The 18,046-nt window shown below is 27.5% G+C and overlaps 1 protein-coding gene across 3 annotated transcripts in view; it reads left to right on the plus strand.

Moving 5' to 3' along the window:
* The window catches only part of LOC107441156 (myosin heavy chain 10), a 100,302-nt gene that overhangs the window by 57,958 nt on the left and 24,298 nt on the right, over positions 1-18,046 (plus strand). For all 3 annotated transcript variants that reach the window (XM_071187215.1, XM_071187214.1, XM_071187216.1), the window contains 15 exons: positions 269-483; positions 1,146-1,298; positions 1,381-1,551; positions 4,310-4,474; positions 6,105-6,219; positions 7,627-7,808; positions 7,910-8,031; positions 11,037-11,106; positions 11,201-11,361; positions 11,908-12,016; positions 12,597-12,728; positions 13,495-13,715; positions 14,661-14,775; positions 16,032-16,187; positions 17,589-17,737. In XM_071187215.1, the coding sequence (XP_071043316.1) occupies positions 269-483; positions 1,146-1,298; positions 1,381-1,551; positions 4,310-4,474; positions 6,105-6,219; positions 7,627-7,808; positions 7,910-8,031; positions 11,037-11,106; positions 11,201-11,361; positions 11,908-12,016; positions 12,597-12,728; positions 13,495-13,715; positions 14,661-14,775; positions 16,032-16,187; positions 17,589-17,737 (2,236 nt within the window). The remainder of the gene's footprint in view (positions 1-268; positions 484-1,145; positions 1,299-1,380; positions 1,552-4,309; positions 4,475-6,104; positions 6,220-7,626; positions 7,809-7,909; positions 8,032-11,036; positions 11,107-11,200; positions 11,362-11,907; positions 12,017-12,596; positions 12,729-13,494; positions 13,716-14,660; positions 14,776-16,031; positions 16,188-17,588; positions 17,738-18,046) is intronic.

Consider the following 18,046-nt stretch of genomic DNA (forward strand, 5'->3'; position numbering starts at 1 on the left):
ATGTTAAAAAAAGTGTATGCAGTATTTTTTTTAAAAATTTGCATTTGTCTTTTTCTGGTTTATATAACAGATTTAATTTTTTTAATAAAAATTTAAATGTTTTTTTTTTTAACATTGTCAGTAGGAAATTATTTAGAGTTTTTTTTTAAAAAAAAATTATAAACATAATATGAAATTTTTCATTTCATTACTAATGATTCTTTTGTTCTTTGGGTTCATTATAGTCCCTCATATTATAGAAAAGTAATTTTTATTTTATATTTTCTAGCAATATTCAAAGTAGTGTCTGCCGTATTGTTATTTGGAAACATGAAATTCAAACAAGAAAGAAACTCGGATCAAGCAACATTGCCTGATAACACAGTAGCTCAAAAACTTAGCCATTTGCTAGGTTTGAATGTAACTGAAATGACAAAAGCTTTTCTGAAGCCTCGCCTTAAAGTTGGAAGAGACTATGTCACAAAAGCTCAGACTAAGGAACAGGTAAGACTATATTTTGAAACTCTGTTTCTAATTAAAGTTTTATAATATAAGAAAATTGGATATTTATAGATTTTTTTTTTGTACAATTATGATGTATGGGACAAATCTTTTAGCTTTTACTTGTTCTAGATTTGAAAGTCTTTACGTTTTCTATCGGTTTGAAAAACTACTCTTTGGTAAATGCCTCGATTTTACCACTAAAAAGGAAAATTAAATTAACCTCAGAATGAAGCTATGTTTTTTGAAAGAAAAATGAAGTTCAATTCAAAGGAAATATATAACTATTTTATTTGCTAATTACTATGAAAGCTAGGATTTTAACCTGTTATGAAAACCAGTTTATAAAAACTATGAAAGCTATTTCTCTTTTAGACATGACAATTTGAAATTTTTTTCTTAAACATTTAAGAGTAGTTAGTAGCGTAGAGGATCATCATTTTGTATTTTAAATACTGTGATTTTGATTTGTAATACAATCATACTTTAAATATATTCGCTATAGCTCCTGTACCTTTTTATTTACGTTTAACTTTAGGCTTAAGTGCTCATTTATATCATATATTGAGTTGTCTTCAACTTGTTGTAATATTTAAGTTATATTTTTCTAATGTATTCCTTATGTTTAAGAAACATAAATTGAAGTTTATTTGATTTATTTAAAGGCTGAGTTTGCTGTGGAAGCTATTAGTAAGGCCTGCTATGAGAAAATGTTCAAGTGGTTGGTGACAAGAATCAACAGGTCTCTTGATCGTACAAAAAGACAAGGTGCTTCTTTCATTGGTATACTTGATATTGCTGGATTTGAAATTTTTGAGGTATTTAAGCTCTAAATTGATATCAAAATTTCCTGTGTTTGATTTGATTTCTTTAGTTTTAATTTTTCTTTTCTTTTTTCAGCTAAATTCCTTTGAACAACTTTGCATAAATTACACAAATGAAAAGTTGCAACAATTGTTTAATCATACAATGTTTGTACTTGAGCAAGAAGAATACCAAAGAGAGGGTATTGAATGGCGGTTCATTGATTTTGGCTTAGATTTGCAGCCTACAATTGACTTAATTGAAAAGGTAGTTTGTTAAAAAAAATTTTTTTTTTTAAATGTATGCAAAAGAATGCAAATGTTTAAAAATATTGTTTAAGTAACGGGAATATAATTGATTTATTCAGCCTTAATTTCGTGTATATAATCCATGGATTACCTTTTTAAAACATAAACATTTTCATTGCTGATAATCTGTCAAAATTATTTTCTCAGCATCATATGTCACAAATTATCCTGTCTACTTTCCAAGCATTGATAGTGTAAGGGACTATTCACACTGGATGCGAAAAAATTGCAATCTGGTTCTCTTTCGGGTCCAGCGTGAATGTCTGTCCTGTAAATATGATCTCAAAATTATGTTCTCAGCACCATACGTCACAAATTATCCTGTCTACTTTCCTAAGCCACAGGGTTGAGTTTTTGACGTCAAAAAGTGGTTTTTGACATGACAAGGGTATAATACTGGTTTAAACCGTCAAAAACCCGTCAAAAATGTCAAAAACTGAAGTTTGACAGGAAAATATATAAACTTCAAAACTACCAACAGTTGCCATGCATTATATTGAAATTTAATTATACTATAGGTAATCAGCAGGTTTTAAAATATTTTTTAATTAAAATTAAGGTAAAATAACAGATTTAAAATCTCAGAAATTTATATTCAAATGCATGTGCAGAAAAATTTTGCACAAAAATTGTTTAAATATTTATATTTAAAAATTTTTTTTTTTTTTTTGATACTTAAGAAAATTAAAAGTTTATTACTATGCATTTTTGACATATAAGGAACATATAACTAATATTTATAAGGAACTTACAAGTTATGTTGTATAAATACAAACTTGATACAAGTGTATAAAAATTTTTTTTTAATGTTATACCGAATATCTTTATTATCCAGTATGTTAATTTGAATTTAAAAGTAGTTATATTTGTGAATAATGATAAATATAATTCATATTGTTTATTATATTTATTTATAATTATTACACTTATCATTTTAAAACAATTTTTATCTCTTAATTTTTTTTTCTCCACTTGTATTAAGAATACAAATAATGCATATCTTGAAAGCAAGAAGTAATTATTCAACAGCTGAATATTTAGATATTCAACAAAACTATATAGTATTCAGCAAAATGAAATTCACAAGTATTTGGATAAACTAAATTTTCAGCATAGTAAATGAATAGGCTGAATATACTGTAAATCGACACTAACTACTCTGTGTATTTAACAGAAAGCACTTAAATTTGTATTGTCTTATGTTAAAAAGATTATTAAGAAGATTTAAAAGAATATTAAAAAGATTTTTCTTTAAAAGATGTCTAATGTACAAAACTGCTAATGTTTATCTTTAAAAATGTCTAATTTTTAGTATAATCTATACTATACACTAAATTTGGTTATAAATAAATTTCTTAATAATATCACTGCAGATTTTCAATAACACATGAAAATGAATACATAATATTACAAAAGATGTGAGTTTTCAAAAGTACAAGATTTTGGTTACTATTCAAAATATAAGTGTTTTTTCAAAATTTTAAATTTATTTTTTCTAGAACATATTTAGAAACACTATCCTTTTAAAAATATATAAATTTTATGTATTAATTAAATTTCACATATGAATATAGGTTTTTGACATTTTTGACAGTGAGGTTTTTGACGTGACGGTTTAAACCATGGTTTAAACTGTCACATGTCAAAAACCTGCCAACCCTGCTAAGCCATGATAGTGTAAGGGACTATTCACACTGGATGCGAAAAAATTGCAATCTGGTTCTCTTTCGGGTCCAGCGTGAATGTCTGTCCTGTAAATATGATCTCAAAATTATGTTCTCAGCACCATACGTCACAAATTATCCTGTCTACTTTCCTAAGCCATGATAGTGTAAGGGACTATTCACACTGGATGCGAAAAAATTGCAATCTGGTTCTCTTTCGGGTCCAGCGTGAATGTCTGTCCTGTAAATATGATCTCAAAATTATGTTCTCAGCACCATACGTCACAAATTATCCTGTCTACTTTCCTAAGCCATGATAGTGTAAGGGACTATTCACACTGGATGCGAAAAAATTGCAATCTGGTTCTCTTTCGGGTCCAGCGTGAATGTCTGTCCTGTAAATATGATCTCAAAATTATGTTCTCAGCACCATACGTCACAAATTATCCTGTCTACTTTCCTAAGCCATGATAGTGTAAGGGACTATTCACACTGGATGCGAAAAAATTGCAATCTGGTTCTCTTTCGGGTCCAGCGTGAATGTCCGTTCTGTAAATATGATCGCGTGTCTGCTAGACAGTTTCCCTCAGCCCATTGACTCACATATATAATGTAGATTCACTCACGCATGACTTAGTTTATCTTGATGGGAAGGATTTGTCTATTTATGGTATTTTCATCATAAATATAAATAGATTGTTGTACTAAACAAGATGCTTTATATATTGCACACAGCAGTGAGTGTCATCCGACTGCAGATTATAGATATCCGCTGGAAAATATACCACAGATTATCCACATAAGATATTGGTAATAGAATTAATTGTACCTTTTTAACTATTGATACATTCATATACTTGACATTCACATGTATGATATCAAATAAGTAGAAATGACATACAGTTTCCTATGGAACTTTCAAGAATTCTATTTCTTTCATAGGATGGTGTACCTAAGTTGAAAGCTTTTGATATTTTTTTGTGATTGTACTAGATTTAAATATTTATTTGTTACTGTGTGTAATATTTCTTTCTTTTTTTTTATAATATTTAGCCTATGGGAATATTGGCTTTACTTGATGAAGAGTGTTGGTTCCCCAAAGCGACTGACAGAACTTTTGTTGATAAATTAGAAAGTGCTCATGCCATGCACCCTAAATTTGTTAAGTCTGATTTCCGAGGCAACTGTGATTTTAGCATCATTCATTATGCTGGAAAAGTATGTATGGTTTTTTTCCTTTAAAAGCTGTTACTTTTTTTTCTAAATTGGCCTGAAATTTTTGTAGTTCAAAAAAATTTTTTTTCACTAGTAATTATTTTAGAATGATAATAAATGGATCTGAATTATTTATATTTTTTATTCTTCATTAAATAACTTAGTCATTCTTTTTTTTTTCTTCATAATATTTTTAATTGAATCAATTTTCTTTTTAACAAATTAAGATCTATGCAAATAATTGTTTACATAGGAATGAGTTTTTTATAATTCATGCTTAAATGAACAACTTGTTCATTCTAGTGCCAGGAAAATGCTTTTCTATTCTGTTGTATAAAATATTTAATTACCTCAGTTATATTTCAGATAGATTAAGATTTATGCTACACACATTTATAACATTAATTATAATGTGTAGAAACACGAAATTTAATATGTATTTATTTAAAAAGACATTAATAAGAAATGAATAGTTTATTTAAAAAAAAATTTGTATTTGACATGACAGCTGCATATTCTACTGCAAATAAATTTATTATCTTAAAAAATTATAATGTATGTTATGAAAATGTTGAATTATATCTAATAGTTTAGTTTTCTTATTCTTGAAAATTTCAAATAATTGTAGATTCATTTACATGTGTTTTGTGATTTAAAAAAATACAGGACAAGATATTTTTAAAATTTTGAACAAATTTATTATTTTTCGGTAAATTTTTCACAAATGTCTGAAAAAGAATTTTAATTACTAAGTGAAAGTTGACTTCAAATTACATATTTCTATTTTTTCTGTATGTCTAAAAAAGAATTTTCATTTAATATTAAATTTTTATTACAACATGATTAAGTTTATAAAATAAATGATTTAATAAATGTAATGATAGTCACAATGTATGCAATATTACTTAATTCTTTTAAAAAAAAAATTCTTTTGAAAATTTTAAAGAAGTTTATCAAAATTTATTGTTTATTAAGATTTTAACCTATATGACCTAATTTTGATATAAGTTGAGCAAATTTTTTTTTGACTCTCCCCTGCATCCCTGGTTTATATTAGGATTCTTTTTATGTGCTTTTAAATTTTACCGTAAATCAAAATGTGTGTAAATGACTTTTTTTTTATGAATATTTATTTTCTGTTACTAAGAGCAAATAAATTCTTTATGCAGGGCTGTTTGTGCTCCGTAAAAAAAATCCGGATTTCAGGAATTTTCGCTAACAGTGATCCGGAAGTTTCCTTAAATCAAATTTTCAAAGGTGGAACTTAAAAACACAGTTTATTTTATTTGTTTGTAAGGAAGAGCCAGAGAGATACTTTATAAGCTTATATTCATGATTAATATTAATTTTTTATCAGTAAATAGTTGTTATAATCATGAACTCGAGAAAGAAAGACATATTTGTAAATTTTAAATACTTCTAATTTTTCAATTTAAACTTTTTTTTTAACTCAAGAAATTTTCCGGAGTTTTGACTTGGGCTCACAATCACCCCTGTTTATGTCTTCATGAATCAATTTGCAAATAATATTCTTAAAGATGATTCAAATTGTAAAATTCTAATTACTATCCCTTTGTTTTAGAGATGAAAAAATGTCTTGAGTACAAGTTGTTTTCTATTTCTTTTTATACAGGTGAATTACCTTGCAAATCAGTGGTTAATGAAGAATATGGATCCTTTGAATGATAATGTTGTATCCTTATTACAAGCTTCTCAAGATCCATTTGTCGTGCAAATATGGAAAGATGGTATGCTTAACTATTTTTGTAATTTTCTTTTTGCATTTTTTATAAAGACGTATACTTTTGATAATCAATCTAAAAAAGAATTTTTTAAGTTTAAATCTTAAGAAAGATAATTTATGGAATTTAATATTAATTTTAATTCATTTTTAAAAATATCCATTTATTGACAAGATGACTGTGGGGAATCAAGTGTTTCCCTCCCAATGGGGTAACCTAGATTTAAATCTTGACACAGTTGCTAATTAATTTATGGGTTGGCTTATCAGTGCTGATGAAAAATATCCCCAGAAGTAGAGAGATTGTTGGTCCTCTAGTGAATCATAGAATCCTCTTGTGATCTGGCTAACAGTGGAAGGTTGCCTTCTCTATGTAACAAAAGAAATTGCTTTTACTTAAAATTTCTTCCCAGGATTTGACTTCATTTTAATGCTTGATCACAGAGTTACTTTGTCTTTGGGTTGTGTTCAAAAATATGAGGTTACAGAGTTGAAAATTGAAATAGTGCACATCTGATATGGGTGATAAAAATTCAAAGTTAATTAATTAAAAATAATTAATTACATTTGCATTATTATTATTGCATGGTGCGTAGCATTTTTAAAATGTGCTTAAGGGGACTCATTTTTTATTTTCGTTTTTTAAAAGCCTTTAAAGGTGCTTTTTTCATGGTGTTTTTACAAAGTACTTAATTTTTCCTTTTTGAAAATGAGATTTTTTCCTTCACCGTGTCTATTTTCATATTATGCAAAAGCATGGTTTTCACTTTGTTCTATTCAACGTTTCCGCAAATCCTTCAACCCGAATCCAGTTCGGTGTGCCATTGGTCCGCAACATATGATAGCACCCCATTCATGTTACATGTTTGATGAAATACTTGGGAGTCTGCATTTGCGTCTACTGAGCTGGGTTCGGTGAGATTCTTGCACTCTCATATGCAACTCTGCTGCATTTTGCAAAATATTCTCAATTTCAGACTTCATTTTCCACCCTCTGAAATTGAACCGAAAATTCTCTATCTTTTCATCGTGGCTAATACAATCAGGAAGAGAATCCTTTGTCAGAAACTAGTTATTTTATCATGATCATGTAAAGTCTTTGAAAACTATTTTATATTTTGTTAATGTATATAGTGCTTAAAACTATTTTTTGAGTGCTTAAAAAGTACTTTAAAGGTGCTTATTTTTTGTTGAGAGATTTGTCTATGGATCCTGTATTAGCTATTAAGTATTGTAATTATAGTTAAATGTAACTGTATCGTAATTAATTACACTGTATAATAATTAATAACTATTATACATTTAGAAACTTCTGTAAAATATAAGTTTTTAAATTTGATATCCTTTTTAAAAACTGTCTGCAATATTCGAGTTAGTTACCCAACATTTTAAATTGGATTATTTTTTATTTCAGCTGATATTGTTGGAATGGGAGTAGCAACTTTAGGTGATACTACGTTTGGTGCCAGAACTAGGAAAGGAATGTTTAGAACTGTCAGTCAACTCTATAAGGAGCAACTTTCTAAACTGATGGTTACTCTACGTAATACTAATCCCAACTTTGTGAGGTGCATCATACCAAATCATGAAAAGAAAGTGAGTATTAAGAAATTTTGTTGTCACTTTCAATAGAAGTTTTAGAACTTATGGCACTTTTCTGATGAAATTGGTTTTATAATTTGAGCATTTATTTTTAGGCTGGCAAAATTGAAGCATTGTTGGTGTTAGATCAGTTGAGATGTAATGGAGTTTTGGAAGGTATTCGTATTTGCCGTCAAGGTTTCCCTAACAGGATACCATTCCAAGAATTTAGACAAAGGTGCATTTTTTATCTGTTGATATCTTGTCTTGAAAGTAATATTTATAAAGTACACAACCCGTTATCCGGAAATCAGAAAACCGGAAAACCAAAAAACCGGAACTAAATTCCATAAATTTTCCCGCCATTTTTTTTTTAAAACCTCATAAGATTTCAAGATTTTTCTTTCTTTTTTGAAAGATGTTTACCTTACCATCATTTTGGAAACAATCATTAGTGTATTACTTCATCGTTTTTTCTTCTTTTTAAGATTATTTCCAAATATATATTTTTTTAGTTGAATTTGACAGTAAAAAAACGGCTTTTTGTCGCGATTCAGAAAACCAGAAAAATCAGTTATCCGGAATGGCGATGGTCCCGATTGTTCCGGATAATTGGTTCCCTACTGTATTTCAAAGGGTTGACAGTGGTAAAATTCAAAACTGTCTTAAGTGTCTGTTTTTAAGTTTTTTGTCTTGGAAAATAAAGAAGCCACAGTCTGTGTGACTTAAACTTCACTTTTACTTTACAATACCATCTTAGTGTCTTTAGCCACTGAACCATCATTAAAAAGAATTGAGGTTTGATTCTCAGTGGTGGCTTGAAGCCTACTCAGTTTCACATTGATGACTGCCAGATTGACAGATGAGTACAGATAGCAATGTGAATCACATTATCACAATGAAGCAGCCTTTGGTCACAAAGTTGTGAAGCCTTCAATTCCATGACAGCCCTATCACCCAATGGGCTTTTGCCGAAATGATTTATATTACTATCTTGGTGAAAAGAATAGCCTGGATTTTAAAATAAACAAATATCTTAAGTACAAAAAATTAAGTTTTAAAAAGTATTATAATTTTTTTAAAGAATATTAAAATCAATGAATATTTTTATGCTACCAAATGATGCAGATAAGTAACTTTTCAAATGTTAAAAAATTTAATCACAAATACTCTTGATTTTTAACAAATTGCGACTTTCGAATTTTTTTTTCAATTTTCATTATTAGCAATAGAGCGTTATGGCTGACGATAAACAGAACTCCATCTATCAGTCATGAATAACCTAAGAGCTTCAGGGTGCTTAGCATTTTTAAAAAGTGCCTAAATGTGCTTATTTTCCATTTTTAAAACCCTTAAAGGTGTTGTTTTCCATGGGTGTTTTTAAAAAGTGCTTAATTTTTCCTTTTCTGAAATGTGATATTTTTCTTTATCATGTTGATTTTAAACGTTTTCACAATTAATTCAACCCCAATCTATTTTGGCGTACCGCCGGTTTGTAGTGTATGAAAAACCATTTGTTTTACATGTTTGATGAAATACTTGCGGGTTCGCACTTGCGTATACTGAGCTGGATTCAGTGGTAAGGATTTTTGACTCTCATGTGCAACCCTGCTGCATTTTGCAAGAGATCCTCAATTTCAGACTTCATTTTTTGCCCTCTGTAATAGAATAAAAAAAATCTCGAATTTTTGCTTATTATGGTGACCAACTAAACATTGTAAATTTTTTCTCTCTATAAGCGTTAATTTCATCATTTGTGATGCGCCATCGTCTTCGTCGCTGTAAATAAAACCAGATGAAACCATCAATTGTCAAAAACGTGCCAACCCTGTCTAATTATGATATTTTTCAAAGTTCTTAAAAGTATCTTTCGAGTGCTTGAAAAGTGTTTAAAAGGTGCTTATTTTTTGTTGAAAAATTTGACTACGCACCCTGGAGCTCATAACATTTATTAAAATAACATGTGTGCAAAAATTTGATATTTTATGCTATCTAATTTTCACAGCAGAACATATTTAATGTGTGCTTCATTAAACTATTAAGCAGACAAAGTCCTGACGTTTTAAGTCATTTTAAAATGTCATTTGTACGAAAAATAGTTTCATTTTTTTTTTTTGGCATTAAAGGTGTTAGGGAGTGACTGAAATGGCAAAGTAGTACAAGTACAAAAGTAGTACAAAAAAAGTAGTAGTAATTAAATATCAGAAAACATATCACAACAGGAATAGGGAATTTATGAAATGGCTAGCTATAGCTAAAATCTGTTTCCAAAGTTCTTTTTTTAGCTTTATATTGATTACTATTTTATTAAGTCAAAATATTCAGGGGTCTGTTTAGAAGAAATTTGGGTTCGCAAAATATCTTTTCATGAAAACTGACCCTTCACAAAATAATTTATCTTTTAATCGGACCCTTCACTAGTTTGTTTATCTTCATTATTGTTTTGTTAATCGAATAAACTCTTCCAGGAGGGGAGGGGGGAGAAAGACTCTTCGAGACAAACTTAGTTTCTCTAAGTTTAAATTCTAAGAAAATGCTCATAATTTTTTTTGGTCAATAAATAATTGATCAATTTATATTTATTCATAAAATTAGTAAATAGTATATTATGTAAATAAAAATTAATTTCTGGCAATTTTTTAATTAAAATATTATAAATTTAAGAATTGTTTAAGTTTACTTACTGCATAACACATTAAAAGTGATACATTACTAAGTTGTGTTTATGTCAATTGAAATTATTAAAAATGTGAGTGATTTTTGTTTCCATTATTCGTCCAAAATGAATATAATGTGTTGAGCAGTATAGGCTAAATACCAAATAACAGGACCCTATTTCCAAAAATTCACAAAAGCAGGACCCTGGTTGAAAGAATGTAACTTAACGCTTATTTTAAAGTCACAAATTGTGAATAGTTTTTTCACAATTTTACTAAAACAGGACCTTTCACAAAATGTCTGGACAGACCCCTGATATTGTACCAAACTTTATCTTTAGTTTTCAATGGTAGAATTTTTATGTATTTGTTAAGGAGAGAATATTTATCTATAGAATTTCATTTCCACTAGAGTTTTGCTGCTCTGTGAAAAACATGTTGATAAGTGGATTGAAGGAAACTTGAATATTGTATTTAAGTTTTATGAAATATGTTATGTCTACTTTTGCATTACGGTTGGGTCCCAAATAGTTCGGATGAAAGTGATCCTACTGTGATTTTAACTTTAGATCTTGTTTCATTTTAGATATGAATTGCTTACTCCAAATGCCATACCAAAAGGATTCATGGATGGAAAATTAGCATGCGAAAAAATGGTTTGTAAGAATTATAATTTTTATTGCAAAAATGTTACTTGTATGTGATCTCCTTTTGCCTTACACTAACTTTTTAATGAATAATTTCTTTTAGATTCAAGCTTTGGACTTAGATCCCAATTTGTACCGTGTAGGTCAAAGTAAAATATTCTTCAGAGCCGGAGTTCTTGCCCACTTGGAAGAAGAAAGAGACATGAAAATTTCGGATTTGATTGTTCAATTTCAAGCTTGTTGTCGTGGTCTAATTGCCAGAAGGTATAAATAACATACAAACATATATTAACTTCAAAACTATGCTAACTAACTTCTTGTTTGTTGCTTGATGTCTCTTGTAAAAGTCAATTAATTCAGTTTAAGAATCCAATTTTTTTTAAATTTATTTTGTTAACTTATTTAGGGTTTAAATTTAAGTGTTAATAAGTTGGTTTTAAAATTTCTAGATTTTATGTTTAAAATACATTCTTAGTTCTATCTGAACTTCTATGATTTCTTTTCTTTAAACTATCTATCTTCATTTAATTATTTTTATTTAAATCGTAAGCAAGTTATTAGTTTTTTTTATAAGTATGCATATTATCTAACAACAATCATTAATATTTCAATCACTTACAAGTTGTAAATAAGTTAATACAAAATATTCTAGGTTTGAAGTTTTGTGATAATTTAAGTCTCTATCTCAATTTTTAAAGTGTTTCTTGAAAAAACTATTTATATCAAATATTTTCATTTAAATTTGTAAACTTTTTAACTGCTTATTTTATGTACTACAAAAGTTTTCAAATTGTTATACTTCATTTTTAGGAATTATCAGAAACGATTACAGCAGCTTAGTGCCATTAGAATCATCCAAAGAAATTGCTCTGCTTATCTTAAATTGAGAAATTGGTCTTGGTGGCGACTTTATACTAAAGTGAGTAATAATGAATTGTCTTTTATTGAAATGTAAAGTTATTGTGATTAGGTTTACTTTTTTCAATATTTATGAAAAATATAGTTTACCTTTATTTTACAATGTTGAAGTAATCATTTAGTCCATCTATCATATGATTGAAGACTAATCAGGGTATGAGTCCAAGGGTTGGAATAGAGGTCTGTGTAGAAACTAAACCAAAAGGAGATTTAAGAAGCAATATTAGGCATTGTAATTATTTCATAAGAATTACAATGGCATTCCTGTATCAAAACAAACTTATTGAAGATATTCTTTTTAGAGTTGTATAGATTGTAATTGTTGTCTAAGTCAAGGAAACCCGTAACATATATTAATGCCATTCAGAATAAGTTTTTATCAGTTTTTAAAGTCAGTTTTTTGCCTGTAATCAGTAATCAACCTAGAATAAGTAATCAGTTCAGTTAAAAAAAATTAAAACAGTTTAATATTTAATTGTAAAATGATGCACTAATTAATTCTGTTTATACTATAGTTACAGTAGATTAATAGAATCTTATTTTTTTATTAGTTAACTAATTGTTTTACTTATAAATTTTAGGTCAAACCATTACTTCAAGTTACTAAGCAAGAAGAGAAACTTAATGAAAAGGAAGATGAATTAAGACAAGTTAAGGAAAAAATGGAAAAAGTCGAACAAGTAACAACAGAAGTGGAAAAGAAGCTTCAACAGGTGAATCTTCCTTTTCCAAGTTTATTTGCAATTAATTTTATTCAGCCAGCATTAAGCCCTATCTAATGTTATGAAGTTTTCCTCTTTTTTCATTTCTATTGAATAAGATCAAAATGTGTGTTAAGCATGACAAACTAGATAAAGCTTCTGCTTGCAGCTGGTACAGCATGTGGACCACATGTAATGGAACAAATGGTACACTGTGAGCAAAGAGTTAACTACTCAGATGGTTGATTATGTATGAAATTATTTTTCTGTGAACTGTTTCTAGTTTAAAAAATTTTTTTGCTTTAGCATTTTATTTTTTTTAATTATTTATTTATTTTTTTATTGTTTCCTTTTTTGGGGGATCATTAATTTTTAAAATTCATTTTATTAGTAAATTTATTTCTTTTTTAATTTACTAATTTATTTTTTTTTTACAAAAATTAAATTCCCTTCTTATCTCTATATGTAAAACTAAGTACAGACTTTAAAGTATAACATATGTTATTAGCTCACTTATCATTATCATCTAGTTGGAGAGCTGGAATTTTTTATCTGAAAAGTTTACTAATCGTATTATTACGTAAAAATACACTAACTGTGAATGTTACCAATCATTATCAAAATTGCTTAGTATTCAAAATTGTGGACTTAAAATTATGCATTTTATTGATTTTAACTAGTTTTATTATTTTCCAAATTGTAAGCATTCAACCTAAAAGTTTATAAATCTAACGTTTAATTCAGTACAGCAAACAACTCATGTTTTTGATACTTATAGGTCCTAGAAGAGAAGAACACACTAGCTGAGCAGCTTCAAGCCGAAACAGAATTATCTGCTGAAGCTGAAGAAATGAGAGTGAGACTAGCTGCAAGAAAGACTGAACTGGAAGAAATTTTACATGACCTTGAAGCTCGAATTGAAGAAGAGGAAGAAAAGACTCAAACTTTGACTACTGAAAAAAAGAAGCTGCAGTTAAACATACAAGATTTAGAAGAACAGTTAGTATTGGTTATTTTATCTGTTTCCTTTCTTTTTATTTTAGAAAATTATGAATAAAATCTTACTACTTGCTTATAAAAGTTCCCTTATTACACTTATTTTGTTTTGGAAGCAACATATTTATTCTGAAAATTGTCAAATTTTGCTTGGAAAGGCATGGAAATACTTAAAATATAAATAAGCTTTAAAAAAAAAATTAGCCTTAATGTGCTAAAGACACGTAAATTTATTTACAGTTTTTGTGAAAAAAAATGAACTTCTTTGTGGATGCTAATATTAAATTTTTCTGGATAAAATAAACTTAGCTAGAGTTTATATATATATATGATTTTACTATGTTACCAACATTAATTTCTTTTCCGATGCTTACACTGTGAAAGGGAAAGAACTATGTTCATAACACTTATTTTCACTTCTGTTAATACAGTAGGTCTGATAATCCTTCAATGGAGTATACTATTTTAAATCATACATATTTGTTTTGTGATAATTTCTATCATTTGTATTTGTTTTGCCATCTTAGTGTTTTAAGCCTAAATTCACCTAATGTAATATTTTTTGGCTTACTAATTTTAGATGTTTAGATTATATGAAAATCAATAGAGTAGCTGGCATTTTGTCAAGTTGCCTGTCCAGAGAGTTTTGTCAGAAGAACTAAAGAGTTTTGTCAGAAAGTTACAAAAAAACTAATGTGCTAAGACAATTAAAAACAATTAACTAAAGACAATTTTTATCAATCATTAGTTTGAATATCAATAAGTAATTTATTACTAAAGTATTTGAATATTTTAGTGAACTTTACATTTCGTAGATTTTGGTTCATTTAAAAAGAAGATTAAAATGTTTTTATTTATTTTTAAAAGCAGTATTATAATTTTTTTTGAGAAAAAAAATTTAATTTACTTTTTAAAGTTAATATCTTATGTTTCTCTAAACCTGTTTAGATTAGAAGAAGAGGAAGGTGCAAGACAAAAGCTACAATTGGAAAAAATTAGTTTAGATTCAAAACTTAAAAAAATTGAAGAAGACTTTGCAGTCCTTGAAGATAGTAATCAAAAGGTAAACTAAATTTCTCTAAACTGCATATTTTCTGTACATTCTCTATCGAAATCTTATATTTTAAGATTTAGAATGAACTAATTTATTACCATTTGAAGAAATTTCACTTACATAAGCTTTAATAGAAATTTAGATGTTCATTTTTTATATTTAAAAAAATTTAGACAATTGTGTGGTTAGATAGTAAATGTGTTAATTAAAAATATTTTTGTATTCTTTCTGGAATTTTTTCTACTTGTTTGTCTGCATTCATTTTCAAAATATATGTTGTAAAATTAAAGAAAAGAGAATTTAGTGTAGTAGCTGTATTTTAGCTTTTGGATGCTATGGGCCCTCCCTTATTTTTAATTTTATTATTTTTTTTGAAGATTATAAGTAACAATTCTTATTTGCGGGAATTACTTCTAAAATTTAGTTTCATATACTTATTTATTCCATAATAAAAATGTGTTGAAATGTGGTTCTATGTGTTAAAAATTACCTTTGTATGTCTTATCATGCATATCTGCCAAGTCTCCTGTTTTTTAACGAAGACTCCTGTATTTTACGACTATCTCCTGTTTACCTGTATATTCTCAAATTTCTCCATATTTGTTGAAGAAATTTAAAAAAAAAAGAAAAAAGTTTGGTGATAAAATAACTGCTGATGGCAAAAATACTTCTTTTATTCCTCAATAGATAGTGCCTGAACAGATAGTGCCTGAACAGATAGTGCACTGCGATATGTTGAGTGTTAATAGTTAAAGTTATTATAAATAATGGCTCAATTTTTTTTTATTTAGATTAAGATTTATATAAATATTTTTTACTTCACACTAAATGTAAGTGCTTATATTATTTCCAATTTTGAATTTCTCTTTTTGACTTACATGATTATGTATGATGTATCAAAACTTAACACGTAGCGTGATAAATGTCGCTAGTAAAATTTCCGTTATTTTATTTCAACAATGTTGGCAGATATTATCATGTAACATAATGAGTTAAAAACAAATTACTCATTAACATTGTGCCAAAATGAGAAAAAAATGAAAATTAGATTCAAATGTTTATTCTTTTTTTTTTTTTCTTTTTTTTTTTAATATTTTTTTGTCTTAATTCTTAAATTTCATAAGTTATACCAATTAATCTCATTGTTCATGTAAATTTCGCATGAGAAAGTCAGAAATTGAATAAATGAAATTTTTATACTATTGTAATAAAATGAAAATAAATCTGATTTTATTTGTGGCTCATTAAGTGCAAAATATTTCTAGGTTGTAAAAGAGAAAAAGACTTTGGAAGAAAGATTAGGTGAAGTTTCACAAGCCTTGGCTGAAGAAGAGGAAAAAAGTAAGCATCTAGCTAAGCTTAAAGCTAAACAAGAAGCTACTATTGTTGATATAGAAGAACGTCATAGAAAAGAACAACAAGTAAGTTGTAAAACCGTTTTTCTCCGTGTTTTTAAATTCATTCAATTAAATGTGTGTTAATCTTTTGCAAGAAAAATATTTCTTATTTTCTATATAGGTGGAAGTTAAAATTTATCTTGAAGGACTTTTTTTATTTTATTTAAATGCATTAATAATAAATATTAAATTTTTGCAGCAATTTTTCTTGTAATGCCGTAATGTAACTAATGTTAATTTAAAATATCAAGAATTGAACTAATCGATACTATGGGTTAGGATTTAATCTGAATAAAACTGATTTCTACTAACACATTTAGAAATCTAGGCAAAGTAGAAGAAACTGAATTTGTAATGCTGTTTAGCATTTGATTTGTTCTTTTACTTGTTAAGTATACAATTATAAAATCAAGTTTTACTATATGCTTTTAAATAACAAATCGAAAAAAGTACAATTGTTTTAATTTCGTAAGAAATTTTTTTTTTTTTTTTAAATTGTTCTTTTTTATATTTGCTCTTACTTAGAAAGCATGTGTTAAAAAGTTTAGAAAGTTTAAGCTAAAAGTTTTAAAAGTTAAGCTAAAAGTTTCAAGTAAAGTTTAGAAATTAATAGTATTTTTCAAAATATTTAAAAAAAATTTTTAATTGTTAATATTTCTTTTTGTAAAAGGCTTTTTCTATTTCTTCTGGGAGGGGGTTTCCCTTGTGGTCGAATCTTGCCATCTTTGCTGTGATTTTTACTGGTTTTAAATAAATCCAAGTGGTGATAACAATGACTGAAACATTTATTAAGCAATAAAAATAACAAGATATATATAAAAGCAAATTTGCCCACAGTAGCAAAAATTAGCCAAATATTTAAAACACTGTTTGAGGAAAAACTGGCTTCATTTGCCTGTTTCTCTTCATTTCTCTTTGTTAATTATTAAATCGGCGGCCTAATCAATTTTCTTACTAGTGATAAGCTAACCACTGCACTTGTTGTACTTGATCACTGCACTCTTAACTTATTTATATTTTAACTTATTTCATATTAATTAATAAATTCAGCAGAAGCATGGGCACAAGAAAATAAGAGATAAAAGTAATAATTAAAAATGTATCCTAAGAAATTTCTACTGTGATTCAACACTGTTTTAGACAGACTTTTTTTGTTTCTAAAACTGATTATAATAATCAGAGACCTTGCTTATGAAGTTAAATAAAATTCTCCTATGATATACATATCTCAAATGTATAATTCATTTATTACAAAATATGTTTTTTCAAGTGGAATTTGGATATGAAATTCTTTTATGAATTTTTTTCTTTCTGAATTGTCAAGTTGTTCTCTATTTTTTTAGTTTTTCTGTATCATCATGCTAAGAATACTACAAAAAACTCTTTCTAAAACTTATCTGTAAAATTATTATGTTTGTTTCGTAGGCACGACAAGAATTGGAACGTGTAAAACGACGCACAGAAACTGAATTAAATGATGTAAAAGAACAGCTGAATGAGAAAAAGGCTCAAGTTGAAGAGCTTCAGCAGCAGCTAGGTAAAAGAGAAAATGAATTGAATCAAGTATTATCCAAGTAAGTCATTTAGTTATTTTAATAAATGATAATATCCTATGTGTACATTATTTGAAATTGTGAAGTTTTAATCACCTTATGCAGTATGACATGACTCAAAAGTTAATATGCATCTGCACTGTATATTCTGTGCCTACCTGTGTAGTGTATATTTGAACAGCATTTCTGCTATACGTAATTTTACAGAAATGTAAAATATTTTAAATTAGTGGAGATATTTTGAAAGGCTGTCTTCAAAGTAAATGGGACACATATTTACTCTTGTTTAGACAAACTTCTAAATCCATTTTGTAAAATTTTTTTCAACAA

This window comes from Parasteatoda tepidariorum, chromosome 10 (assembly GCF_043381705.1).
Source record: "Parasteatoda tepidariorum isolate YZ-2023 chromosome 10, CAS_Ptep_4.0, whole genome shotgun sequence".
Lineage (NCBI taxonomy): Eukaryota > Metazoa > Arthropoda > Arachnida > Araneae > Theridiidae > Parasteatoda > Parasteatoda tepidariorum.